The sequence below is a fragment of the Felis catus genome, chromosome C1 (genome assembly GCF_018350175.1).
Source record: "Felis catus isolate Fca126 chromosome C1, F.catus_Fca126_mat1.0, whole genome shotgun sequence".
Lineage (NCBI taxonomy): Eukaryota > Metazoa > Chordata > Mammalia > Carnivora > Felidae > Felis > Felis catus.
This window is the reverse complement of record NC_058375.1, coordinates 28947506-28961772: the sequence shown is the minus strand read 5'-3', so window position 1 is coordinate 28961772 and position 14267 is coordinate 28947506. Positions and strand designations below refer to the sequence as shown.

The following is a 14267-nucleotide window of genomic DNA, read 5'->3' as shown; positions in this document are numbered from 1 at the left end:
TTCCTCTTTGAAAAGTATGATGTTGTTAGATTGTCTTCTTCACCATTGTTTTTCCGTTGAGGTCCCACCTACCCATGTGGACTTGGGGCTAAGTGCTGACTAGTGTGGAGGAGGGACAGCTGACTAACATTTATGCAAAAGAAAGGAGATGTTCCCTTTAAAGAGTGAATACGAAAGGAGGTCAGTTAGATGTAGGGAAGCTCTAACAACCAAAGAGCAGTTAGCATTCCCTCTGCCATGTACTCCACCCTGGCCCCTGGCCACAGTAACTGCTACCTTTCCAACTTTCCTATCTGCCATAGACCCCTAATTGCACCTGTGCCCATCTCAAAGGTAGGTTTTGTTTTGATGGATCCAAACTGATGGCTTTCTCTTGCTGGGATTAGGCAATAACCTGGCCTCTAGGGCCTCCTGTTCAGTTTGTGCTCCTACTGCTGCTTCTAGGTAGCCTTGGGCTTCGCTGGAAACACCATCGTGCTGGGCAACATGATAGATGGCCACTTTGCCTACGTTCTTCAAGAAGGGGTCCCAATTGTGAAGTAAACTTGCTTTAGCAGAGGAATAACTTTCTGCATTCAGAGATTCTTGATGCCAGATATCTGGGCATCCTTTTGAATTTTAATTCCTTTAAGCCTGGGTGGCTTAGTTGGTTGTCTGACTCTTGATTTTGGCTCTGATCATGATCCCAGGGTCATGGGCTTGAGCCCCATGTCAGGCTCCACACTCAGTGTGGAGCCTGCCTGGGATTTTCTCTCTCTCTCTCAATCTCTCTCTCTCCCACTGCCCCTCTCCCCAGCGTGCTCTCTTCCCTCTCTAAAAATATACATGTATATTTTTTATCTCCCTCTCTCTCTCTTTCTGTCTCTCTCAAGAGACCCGGCCCATCTCTAAAACCAGATATCACCAGCGGACTTCTCATTTGAAGTTGACATAATCCTAAAGCTTTCCTCTTGCAACTTCTTTATTCTCCACCTATTCTCCACCTTGGCTGCAAATCATCGCTGTCAAAATCAAGCCATCTGCAAAACAGCCCTTTGTTTCTGAGCCCCTCCCCTAAATCCTCTCCGATGATCTACAGTTCTGCTGTGGTGTAGGACAGAATCTGCAGATTTTCCCCATCAAGCCTCTCCCTAGGCCCCTAGTTCCCTATTAGTACATGGACAAAGGACCCCTCGCTCGTTGAGTGCACCTGGTGATGTAGCTTTCAAATACTTTGATTGTAACCTGGTGATAAGTAAAAGTAATCAATTCAGATAACTGGAGTTGTATTCTTGTATGGAGTATGCCGGTATACAATAGAGCTTGATTTTAAAAGGCTTACAACTGAAATACAGATTTCAGGTTGATAATTATTTGATACGGTGCACAGATGGTTGTATTTTTTAACATCCCTTTGTGGAAATTAGTTGTGGTGTGGATGTGGCGAATGCGATGAGATGATGGCATGTTAGTGAAAGCCTAAGCGGGGCACGCATACAGCACGCCAGCAGTGCCTGCTTGTGTGATGGCGTTCTGAGCCCACCACATTCCTGCGTTTGTGCGTTTGTACAGGTGAGAAGCCTGCTTGACTTAAATTAAAGCTTTGCAAGGTAAAGCTTCATCTGGTCTCGGGTAAAGTTTCCATTTGTTAAATGGGAAACAATTGAAAAAGACCGTTGATTTGCTCACATTTACTCCAAAGTTGAAGTGAGTTAATCCGACAAACAACTGCATAAGCATACTGTGCTAACAGTTGGTTTACAATTGTGAGTTAGAAACGGCAGTCATTTGGAGGTGGGCTGTACCTTGTGCGAGACTTGGCATTTGAGGTGTGCCTTAGAGCACAGGTTGATTTGGAACCCAGTAGTAGAGGTGGCATTGTTTCAGACTGAGCAGTCCAGGGGACAGCAGGACAAGAGCGGAGTATGTAGAAGGAGTCCTGTAAAATGAACCTGTTTACCTGAAGTCCCACAGCCAGGCAGGCAGGGGTAGAGCTAGGATAAGAAATCACCTCCGTCCTGGTTCAGTGGTCATTTTCTCTAGACTGTTCCTCCTGCCTCCCTAACAGTGCTTCGTAGATGGATTTGGAAAAGACAACTGGTTTATTAGGCTGCTTGATTCGTAGTGGGTTCAAAGATATCACAGTGGATGAGCCTTTTCAGGGGTAGAGAGTGGCTCAGGAAAATCTTAACCTCACCACGTCAGAGCTGCTCGGAAATCATCATGTTCATTCATAAAAACATACAGACATTCAATAATCAGGTGCCTAACAAGTGCCATGAGCCGATACTTCAATAAGGAGCACTTTCTATGTACAAGGCACAATTTTAACCATTTTCATAAGCATTAACACATACACTGACATCCTATAACCCTGTGATGCAGGCTTGTGTGATCCTATTTTGCAGATGCAAAAACTGAAGCACAAAGAGGTTAAGGTCGCACTGGGATTCAAACCCAATCTGGTTCCAGGTGCCACACTCTTAGCCACTGTGATACACTGCCTTTCGAATAGTTGTGAAATGTATAAAGTCTGGCCATTGCAGAGCAACATAACCAGCAGCTCCAGGCTATTAGATAGGAGAAAATTGGGGATTGTGGAAGCATAGTGGAATGGGATTTAACAAAGCCCTGGGAGTCAGGGAGGTATGAGCAGTTAGCCAGAAGAGGTCAGTGGGGTTGAGGAGAGAAAGGAATATTTCTAGGCAGACAGACTGGCACTTAGAACTGCCTGAGGTGATAAACTAATGAGGTTTTGGAAGCATTCGAAGTTCAATAGGGGAAACAGATTTCTGGTGTCTGTTCATGATGAACTAAGTTGTTTGTTTTTTAACTCTCCTGCTGCAAGAAGCCGAAACCTCTGGATAAAATATAAGCAAAAACATTTCTGAAAGCATCCAGGAACGGACAAATTAGTAAAAATGTTTTCAGGCCGAAAGTGAAGAAAAACAAGGGTCCAGGGAAAAATGGAGCACAGGTGCCTGGAAACCACATTTGATCTAAAGGCAAACCACATTTGATTTCAGCAAATCAGACCTTACCCTAGGTTGAATGGGACAGAATCAAAATCCAGAGCCCACATACAATGGATAGACTGTTAGAAGATGTTTCCCCCAAAAAGCTGGCATGCCAAAGGGCTATCCTTGTCACAGTAAAAGAGGTGATCAGAAATCAAATCCTCCCAGGGACTTGCAGCCTGAGAGCTCAGAAAAATTCAAGCCTTGAACTTGGTTTAAGATGACCCTGTACTATCGATGCCTTCCGGTGTATGATAGAAGAAATGAAATTACTTTTTGGAGGAAGGGATTTTTTTCTTTATCTCCCCTCCGTTCTTTCCACACTCTTTTCCTGCGGAGATAGAATTACTTTTTTAAAGCATAAAAGAAAAGGTACTATAGGTGAGAACCAACAGGAATAACAAACTGGTTCTCAAAAGATTTTAGATACTTGATTTAAGATACTATAAAATGTTCATGGTTACTGTTTTCAAAGAAAAAAATGGTAACTTGCAAATTCAGGGAATAAGAAATGGCAAAAAGTGAAGTGGAAAATTTTTGAAAGACCAACCAAAACTTTTAGAAATGAGAAATACAATCTGGAAACCCATCAGTGGATGGCTTTAACAGAAGCTTCAGGGAGAATTAGTGAACTGGAAGATAGAAATTATCCAGGCATATAAATTTAACAAATCACATGGGCCAATATCTCAAAAACTGTAAATTACCAAAATTCACCTGATATGAAATAGAGCATCTGAGGGGCGCCTGGGTGGCTCAGTCGGTTAAGCCGCCGACTTCGGCTCAGGTCATGATCTTGCGGTCCGTGAGTTCAAGCCCCGCGTTGGGCTCTGTGCTGACAGCTCAGAGCCTGGAGCCTGTTTCAGATTCTGTGTCTCCCTCTCTCTGACCCTCCTCCGTTCATGCTCTGTCTCTCTCTGTCTCAAAAATAAATAAACGTTAAAAAAAAAAAAAAGAAATTTCAGAAATAGAGCATCTGAATAGTCCTATAACTATTTAAGAAACTGAATTTATAATTTAAAAAGTTTCCAAAGAAAAATCCAGGCCTAGATGGTGATGGTTTCACTGAAGACATCTACCAAATTTTAAGAAGAATTAGCACCATTCTATACCATCTCTGCCAGAAATTAGAATATCAGGCAATACCTTCTTAACTCATTTAATGAGGACAGGATTACTTTGCTATTGAAGCCAGATAGGAGATACCAAAAAGGAAGAGAGAGAGGCAGAGAAAAAGAAAAAGAAAAAAACCCTACAGACTATTATCCCATAAATTTAGCCATAAAAAATCCTGGATATTCTATTAGCAAATTGAATCCAGCATACATAAAAAGAACTATACAACATGGCCAAGTGAGGTTTATTCCACGTATGCAACACGGGTTCAACATACAGAAATAAATCTATATAATCCACTATCCCAAGAGGCTAGAGGAAAAAAAATCATGATCATGTCAATTGGACGTAGAAAAAAGCATTTGACAAAATTCAATACCCGTTCGTGATAAAACTATCAGTAAACCAGGAGTAGAGGGGGAACTGTCTCAATTTAATAAAGAGCTTCTACAAAAATCCTACAGCTAATGTACTTAATGGTGAAAGACTGAATACTTTCCTCCTAAAATAGCGAATGAGTCAAGGATGTCCACTATGACCACTCTTACAACTGGAAGTCCTACCTAGCACAGTAAGACAAGAAAAAGAAAGAAAAAAACATACACATTGGGAACGGAAAAATAAAAGCCCTTATTTGCTGATGAAATGATTGTCTATGTAAAAAATCCTAAGGAATCTACAATAAAACCCTCCTAGAATTAATAGGGGAGTCTGGCAAGATTTCAGGTTACAAGATAACACACAAAAGAAATTATGCATAATGCAGCAGAGAAAAAAGATGGGGAAAAACACAGTGGGTTAACAAAAATAAAGCATTATTAGGTTTAATCCGAGTTCCAGAAGGAGAGGAAAATGAGGCAGAGGAATATCTGAACAAAACGAGCTGAGAATTTCCCAGAACTGGTGGAAGATACCAATCCACACAGACTGTAGAAACCCAAAGTCTCCCCCCCCACCCCCCAAAAATCCCATTCATGATAGTGAAATTGCAGAACCTTGAAAAATGGGAGAGTGGAGGCTGGTGAAGTAAGCAAGGGCCAAAGGAAAACAAAGTTAACGATCCTGGAATTAATGATAAAAACGAGTATTTGCATAATCGTTGTTACTTGCCAAGCCCCTACGTGAAGGGATTTACTTCTCCCGGCAAGGGTACTGGGTAGGTACTATTATTACCTCCATTTTACAGATGAGGGATTTTGACTAGCGAAATGTAGTTACTTGCCCCAAATGGCACAGCTTATCAATGGTAGAGGCAGGATTCTGAACGAGGTAGTTCTGGCTTTGGCTTGTGATCTTAACCACTACACAAACTGGTCTCTCTAAAGGGCAACGGGAAGCCATTGAAAGATTTTAACCAGGGGAGTGACACCACACCTGCTTTCCAAACGCTGATCCCCTCGGCACCACTGTGGATAAGGATCAAAGAGAGCTAAGGGTGGAAACAGGAGGCTGTGGGGATAATGGGGCCCAACACAGGGCCTGGACGAGGGCGAGGTGGCAGACAAAGCAAGTGAGCTGCTGGCTCTTCCGGCGGCGAGTCCTCAGGACTCGGGGTTTTGCATGGGAGAGGACAGCGACGATGGTATTCACGTTTCCCACTTGGGCAGTTCGGCGGACAGTGAAAGTCATTCACTGAGGTGACTTGCCAGGAGTCTGGTTTTGGACAAAGTGAATTTGTGGTGTCTGTGACGCCCCGCCGGCCACCGAGGGGGGGGTCAAGAGCGGCTAGGACCCAGAGCAAGGCCCACCGCCGTCTCGTCCAGGCGGGGCGCGCGCGAACCCGCGGCCCCCGACGCGGCGCGCCGCGCGGCTCCGGAAACCGCGCGCGCAGGCGCAGTGCGGCGCGGGCGCCCCCTGGCGGGCGGCGGCGCGCAGGGACCGCCCCCCGCCTGGCGCCGCCGCCCGCCTCAGCCCAACATGGCGATGCACAACAAGGCGGCGCCGCCGCAGATCCCGGACACCCGGCGGGAGCTGGCGGAGCTCGTGAAGCGGAAGCAGGAGCTGGCGGTGAGAGAGCGACAGCGGGGGCGCCCGGTGGGGGCCCCGCGCCTGCCGCCGCCTCCAGGGCCCCGCCTGATCGCTCCAGGCCGTTACTCCCCGGGCGCAACGCGGCGCCCGGGAGCCGGGCGGCCTGAGGCCGGCTGCGCGTTCTGCGGCCCGCCGGTGCCTCGGCTTCTCTGCTGCGCGGCTCGAGAGTCGGGAGCTGGGGCCGGGGGGCGGGGCAAGGAGCAGAGAGGGGGAGGGGGCCGGGACAGGCGGGGGCGTGGAGGCGGGAAGGCACCTGAGGATGGGGGGCTTCAGTGTGGGAGCTCGAGAAAGGTGTCTGTGAGCTTTGGGGTTGGGAGCGGTTGTGTCCTTGGCCTTTGCGGGGTGGGTGAGGGCGGCAGGTCCGTGTTCTTTGAGGGGTGGGGTCGGGCGTGTCGGGGGGGCCGTAGGAGACCGGTTCGGGCTTGCCAGTGGCTTGGAGGGGGTGGCGTAGAGGCGAGTGTGGGAGGGGGACACGGTCATCCAGTCTGGCCTTTGGAGGATGGAGGGGCGCATGTCCTTTTGAGGATTAGGAGATCCGTTGGATGGGGTTTTTGATGGGCATGGCTGTGATGTTTTGGGGGAACATCCAGAAGCTGACAGGCGAGGGGAAGGGATTCAGCCCAGGGAATTGAGAACTGTGATATGCACCCCGGGTCCTATCCACCCTTGGTGGCCACCCCCTCCGCCGTGTTTTGGCTTGGGCACCGGGGAGGGCCATCTCACCTGAAGCTGCCCTTCCAGGTTTCCATGGCAACTGACAGCCCAGGGCCGGCCTTCTTTCTGAGCCCGCGGGGAGGGGAGCGAGTTGGCGCTGGAAGGCTGCTCACCCTTTCCTCTCTTCAGTAGCAATACCTTTGCGCGTGGGGGTGGAGACTGCCCGCGTTCTGCCTGAGCGGGGGTTCTTGACAACTGGGTTTCCATGAACCCTCTGAAGAATCTGCAAAATTTTGTGCATTTTTCTGGAGACAGGCTGTATCCCTTCCCTTCTGGTCTCCAAGGGTTCCAACAAGACAGGTCTAGATTGTCTTAATCTAAAACAGCTTTCCTCTCCCCATGTCATGTCTTTCCACCAGGGCTTAGCGTAATGGAGCTTGAGTGTCTAAGGCTAGTGTCAGAGAATTTGATTCTGTCGGAGTTAATGTTGGCATTTAAGAGGCATTATCCGTTTCCTTGTTTTTCCTCTCCCAGGAAACACTGGCAAACTTGGAAAGACAGATCTATGCTTTTGAAGGAAGCTACCTGGAAGACACTCAGATGTATGGCAATATTATTCGTGGCTGGGATCGGTACCTGACCAACCAAAAGTGAGTGTCAGAAGCCTGTGGTGTTTGTATGGTGCTCTAGTAATATTTGCGTTTGGGGCTATATGTGTTCTTGGAAGCAACTTTGCAGGGAGGCGGTAGCAAAGTGCTGGTGTGGAAGGCAGTCTGGGGTTGAACTTAGACTTTGGCTCGGTCACTTCCTCACTGAGTAATTGTAGACAAATCCAACGTCTGGGAAATAGGGAAAACCTGCTAAGCTTTTTGAAAATTTTCAGATTTGAAATATTTCATTTTTTTTTTTAATTTTTTTTTTTCAACGTTTATTTATTTTTGGGACAGAGAGAGACAGAGCATGAACGGGGGAGGGGCAGAGAGAGAGGGAGACACAGAATCGGAAGCAGGCTCCAGGCTCTGAGCCATCAGCCCAGAGCCTGACGCGGGGCTCGAACTCACGGACCGCGAGATCGTGACCTGAGCTGAAGTTGGACGCTCAACCGACTGAGCCACCCAGGCGCCCCTAATGTTTATTTTTGAGACAGAGAGACAGAGCGTGAGTGGGAGAAGGGCAGAGAGAGAGGGAGACACAGAATCCGAGGCAGGCTCCAGGCCCTGAGCTGTTAGCACAGAGCCCCACACGGGGCTTGAACTCAAACCGTGAGATCGTGACCTGAGCTGAAGTCGGATGCTTAACTGACTGAGCCACCCAAGCGCCCCGCTTTGAAATATTTCAAATTGAAATAGAACTGTGCACACTTGATATCCCTCACCTTCATTCATCACTTGTTAACATGTTGCCACCTTTGCCTCTCTCTCTCTCTCTTTTTTTTCTGATGCTTGTAAACATACACAAACCTATATCTATATACTTAAAAGTTTTAAAAGTCTTGATATAATTACAGGCACATGGGAAGTTGCAGAAATATTAGAGAGGTCCGTGTACTCTTCACCCACTTTTCCCCAATGGTTGGGTTTTATGTAACTACAGCACAATAGCAAAACCAGGAAATGGACATTGGTACAATGTGTATGTGTAATTCCGTCACTGTGTGTAGATTCCTGTAACCACCACTGCAGTCGAGATACAGAAGTATTTCATCGCTGGGAAGCTCTCCCTCCTGCTACCCCTTTATAGTTCTATCTTCCCTTTCCCCCATACTTTTTGTTGTTGTTAGCCATTCAAGCGGATATCATGACACTGTACCCCTAATTATGTCAGCAATTACCTCCTAAGAATATTTTTCTTACCTAACCACAGTTAACCACACATAGAAAATTAGCATTACATTAATAGTATCATCCCCTACAGCCTTTATTCACATTCTCCTAATTGTTCCCAGCATGCTTGGCTGCCCTTGTTTTGATCCAGGCAGTTTTCGTGTATTGTGTTTGGCTGTTATGTCTCTTTAGTCTCTTGATAATAGGACAGTCTCCCACCCTTGTTAGTGGTGAAGTTGTTGTTGATGACACTGTCTTGCAGACTGTCCCAGTTCCAGATTTTTCTTTTCGTGACCTCACGAGGGAGCCGTTAGACGTTTCTGGCGAAAATGATTTGTGTGCCTCGGGTGTCATTTACCTCTGTTATATTGGGAGGCACATGATGTCAGATTGCCCCATTATTGGTACTGTTAAGTTTGAGCATCTGATTTCTCTGTTGTTAAAAATTCGTTTTTTCTCGGGGCGCCTGCGTGGCTCACTCGGTTGAGCGTCCGACTTCGGCTCAGGTCATGATCTCACAGCTTGTGGGTTCGAGCCCTGCGTCGGGCTCTGTGCTGACAGCTCGGAGCCTGGAGCCTGCTTCGGATTCTGTGTCTCCCTCTCTCTCTGCCCCTAACCCCTCACATTCTGTCTCTGTCTCTCAACAATAAATAAACATTAAAAAAAAAATGTTTTTTTAATTCATTTTTCTCTCTGTAATTCGTAAGTAGTTTGGAGGTTGTACTTGTACACGGTGTGAATATATTGCGATCCTCCACATATTTATTCAGCAATGTTAGTATCTTTTGTTGATTTTTACTTGAATCACTTAACAGACTGCTGATTCTAATTTTATTCTTTGTGTACATGGCTTACTGGCATTTGGAAAGATGAGTCTTCCCTTCTTATCTTCTCTCCCTTTCATTCTGTATCTCCAGACCTCTCTCTTTAGTATCACTACAGACCCATGGATTAAAACAACAACAACAAAATCAGCGTATTGGAATTAGTACTGTCACTTTTGCATTGTAGAGGCTTTTTTTTTAAAATATAAACTTATTGAAATATATACAGAGGATTGCACACATCATACATACACAGCTTAGTGACTTTTCACAAAGCAAACACACCCACCATTATCCTCTTTGATGCTTAGTTTGTCCCAAACGCGGCCAGCGGCCAGCGGGAACCTCCTCATGCTGATGCCTTTGTCCTTTCGACATGACCCTATCAGTGCTTGAGCATTTTGGTTCTTTTCTGTCCCAATGTGGTGTCTCAGACTCACCTTTTCCTTATCCCAGAACCGGTACCAGCCCTTTTCTTTAAGGAACCCTGGTCTGTTCTTCAGTTTTTAAAAATTAAGCTTATCTGACAGAAACATTTCATATCACTCGTCTGGGCCGGTTGTTTTGAGTAAGTATTAAAGTAAATACATATTAAAATGAAAATGGTCGTGAGCCACTGGAGCCTGTCCCGCGTTGGAAGCCGTTGCTGTCCCTTCGGGCATTCAGGATAACGGACGTTTTGGTCCATCCACCTGGTGTGCAGGCGCTCCGTCCAGAGGCTGTCTCTCAAGAGAGACAATGAGAGAGAGAGAGTTCTTACACCTAACATCCAGGGCCGTCCCCCGCTTGCTGCTCACGAAGCTTCTTGTGTGTGTTTTAGAAACTCCAATAGCAAAAACGATCGAAGGAACCGGAAGTTTAAGGAAGCTGAGCGGCTCTTCAGTAAATCCTCAGTGACTTCAGCAGCTGTAAGTGAGGTGGAGGGACTCTTTCTGTGGCCCATTGTTGAGGGAAACCTCAGTTAAATTCCTGTGAGTTTTCCCTTTCCCTGCTGTCCGAGTGCTCTCCTGAGGGCTCTGATAATTTTTCTAGTAACGGGTGGTTTCTTGTCTTTTAGGCAGTGAGCGCGTTGGCGGGAGTTCAGGATCAGCTCATTGAAAAGAGTAAGTTTATTTATTTTTTTACTGTTTTACTACTTTATTTTTAAGCTACAGGAGCCCTTGTATTTAACTTGTATCCAACTGTAGGTCTCAAGACTACATCTCTCATACTTTTGCCTCTCCTTTCTGGAAGATAAGCACCCTCTAGAGTCTCGTTAATCGTGTCCTTTTGTTTATTTGTTGGCTTGTTTGTTTTTTGAGGAAGAAACTATCATGTCCCTCCTGCCTCTTCTGTCATGCAGAGGGTGACTTCCCCTGCTCAAAGACACAAAGACAGGTCTTCCCCACTGCTAAGTGTTAGGGGAATTTTTTTTTTTTTTTTTTAACTTAGAAAGAAAACCTTTTCTCATGGAAAATTTTGGGTATATCTGATAAATCTCCATGTTCGCAATTTAATAATTCTTAGGAGAATCTGGTCGTGGGAACAGAATGTACCTGAGTGTTCTTAAATATAAAACAGAGAGTAGATAGTATTTACTTTGTGAAGAAATTGTATCATGCTCCAAACGTAAGCCATACAGTCTAATTCTCTGCTGATGTCAAGTGATAGGATATAGATCTATACATTCATCTTTCCGAGTCAGACTGGGTGTAGCGGTATCGAACACTCTTCCTGTGCACTGAATCACTCCAAAGCATAACCTGCTTTTTGTACCGTGGCTGTGTGCTTCTTTCAGATGATGTATCTTGTAGGATGTGGTTCTCGGGTCTGCACTGGGCCAGTGATTTGGAGGAGAAGGGATTTTGGTAGTTTGGGAATTAGAACTACACTGTGACTTTGATTATTACCTCTGGGTACAGATTTCTAAATATGTAGAAAATGCTAGAAAATGTCTGCGAGTCATTTCCACTCAGATTTTCAGGCTCAAAACATTTTATCTAAGATGGAACTGTTCTATTACCTTCAAAACTTGTCTGCCCAGTTTTTTTCCGTTATAGTACTTCCATTCCCCCTCATTCAAAACTCTGTAGGTATCTTTGACTCCTTTCTGCCAGCCTCAACAATTATAGCAAGTCCTTTTGATTTTTCTCTTGCTATGGCTCAAATACGTTAAATCCTATTTCTTTTCAGTTAATGCCACTTCTAGGACATAGAGCTAGTGTTGTCTGCTCTCTGAAGTCACAAGACTGGTTAAGGAACAGCCTGGACCCCACCGCTGTGAGCGGAGATGGAATGATTACTGACTGCTCAGTTTTCACAAGAGCCTACAATCCTCCTCCTGGCTTAGTGCGTAGTTCAGCATCTGGCCCTGTACTTCACTAGCCACACAAGTACACACCTAGGTACTCGTGAAGGAATGACGCTCAATGCCACTGCTTGCGGAAGCTTGGCTGAGACCAGCACTTACGTATTAAAGATTTTCGGAAACACATGCAGGCCATCCATTCCCCTGAGATCTTCCCCCTGGAACTGGGCCACGCCCCTGGAATAGACCCTGTTGGTCTTCCTTGGTCTTCCCTCTAAAGCTGCATTTGATGAATTACATTTTGGTCCCGTTAAATGTGCCACTGCATTTATTGTAATAGGATGTTGCAGATGTTTACCGTTACTAATTATTATGTCTTTTAGGACTAGTTGTTTTCCCCGAACAACTAGTTGGTTTTTACTGAAAATCTGATGATGGACTTGATTTGTGTAGGCGCTAAAATGTTTTATTTTTTAATTTTTTTTAACGTTTATTTATTTTTCAGAGAGGGAGACAGAGTGTAAGCAGGGGGAGGGGCAGAGAGAGAGAGAGAGGGAGACACAGAATCGGAAGCAGGCTCCAGGCTATGAGCTGTCAGCACAGAGCCCGATGCCGGGCTCGAACCCACAAACTGTGAGATCATAACTTGAGCCGAAGTCGGATGCTTAACCGACTGAGCCACCCAGGCACCCCAGGTGCTAAAATGTTTAAAGCCAAATGTGTGGTTGTCCTCTAGAAAGCAAATCCAAACCTAGACCATGCATTCTGGGAATGAATCTTTACTACTGCATCCAGCTTACGGACGTCTTCTGTCCTTCTGTGTTTTACTTGTCTCATTTTAAATTTATTGTATGGATTTTATTATACGAATCTTGGTAAGCGGCTTTGGCTTCTTTTTGGAATAGGGAATTACATAAATACTGGAGTTCATCAATTCAAATGGTCAGAGCCCCTTTAAAGTAATTCTGTTGTGTTCTGTCTCACCACCTGTCATTACCGTTTCTTCCTGCTATTTATTTATTTTTTTTATTTTTATTTTTTTTAATCTTTTTCACATTTATTTATTTTTGAGAGACAGAGTGAGACAAAGTGAGAGTGGGGGAGGGGCAGAGAGAGAGGGGGACATAGAATCCGAAGCAGGCTCCAGGCTCCGAGCTGTCGGTACAGGGCCCGACAGAATGCGGGCCCACAGAATGCGAGATCTCAAGAATGCGAGATCTCAAGAATGCGAGATCGTGACCTGAGCCTCAGTTGGACGCTCAACCGACTGGGCCACCCAGGCGCCCCCCTGCTATTTCTTTAAAAAAAATTTTTTTTTCATGTTTATTTTTTTTGAGAGAGAGAGAGAGAGAGACTGAGAGACAGAGCTCAAGTGGGGGAGGGGCGGGGAGAGAGGGAGACACAGAATCCAAAGCAGGCTCCAGGCTCCGAGCTGTCAGCACAGAGCCTGATGCGGGGCTCGAACTCACGAACCATGAGATCATGACCTGAGCCAAAGTTGGACACCTAACCGACCGAGCCACTGAGCACCCCTACTCCTGCTATTTCTTAAGAGTCTATTTCCATCTTGATTTTCTACAGTCAACTACAATGTGTCTATGAATTTCTTTTTAATTATCTGGCTTGGGTTTCGTTGAACTTCTTGTAGCTGTAGCTTGGTATTTTTCATCAGTTCTGGAAAATTCCCAGTATTCTTCAGATGATGCATTTGCTGCATGCTGTCTCCCCTCTCCTCTCCCACTCTACTTAACTGTATGTTAAACTTTCTCATTTTATCCTACATGGTCTTTTATTAGCTCCTCCGTGTCTTCTGTCTTTGTCTCTGGGCCGCCTGCCAGTTTACTAATTCTCCTTTCAGTTGAGTCTGACTTGCTGTTAAACCTTTCCTTGATTTTTTTTTTTTTTAATGTTTATTTTTGAGACAATGCGAGAGACAGAGTGCAAGCAGCGAGGGGCAGACAGGGAGACACAGAATCTGAAGCGGGCTCCAGGCTCCGAGCTGTCAGCACAGAGCCCGACGCGGGGCTCGAACCCATGATCCGTGAGATCATGACCTGAGCCGAAGTCGGATGCTTAACTGACTGAGCCACTCAGGCGCCCCAACCTTTCCTTGATTTTTAAATTTTTTATTACGTTTTTAATTTCCAAAATTCCACTTAATTATTTCTAAAATCTGCTATGTAATTTTTCAGTAGCTTTCCCTGCAATTATTTTTAAACTTGTCTTTTGTTTCTTTAAGCAGAGTAAGTAAGCCTGCTTGTTGTACAAGATTCTGTTTTTAATTCTGTACGTTCTGTGTTTAATGTGTAATTCTGTGGGGGCACCTGGGTGGCTCAGTCCGTTGAACGTTTGTTTGACTCTTGACTTTGGCTCAGGTCATGATCCCAGGGTTGTGGGATCGAGCCCCACATTGGGCTTTGCACAGAGTGTGGAGCATGCATAAGATTTCTCTGTCTCTCCCCCTTCCGCCCCTGCCCCACTTGTGCGCATGCATATTCTCTCTCAAAAATAAAGCAATAATAACAATTTCAATCTGTGA

At 45.6% G+C, this 14267-nt stretch overlaps 1 protein-coding gene across 5 annotated transcripts in view; it reads left to right on the top strand.

The window, feature by feature from the left end:
* Positions 1-5963: 5963 nt before the first annotated feature.
* MEAF6 (MYST/Esa1 associated factor 6) overlaps positions 5964-14267 on the top strand; it is a 33822-nt gene continuing 25518 nt past the window's right edge. For all 5 annotated transcript variants that reach the window (XM_045035560.1, XM_023258489.2, XM_023258488.2 and 2 more), the window contains exons 1-4: positions 5964-6119; positions 7329-7444; positions 10262-10349; positions 10499-10544. In XM_045035560.1, coding sequence (XP_044891495.1) covers positions 6030-6119; positions 7329-7444; positions 10262-10349; positions 10499-10544 — 340 coding nt within the window. In that variant the 5' untranslated portion in view covers positions 5964-6029. The remainder of the gene's footprint in view (positions 6120-7328; positions 7445-10261; positions 10350-10498; positions 10545-14267) is intronic.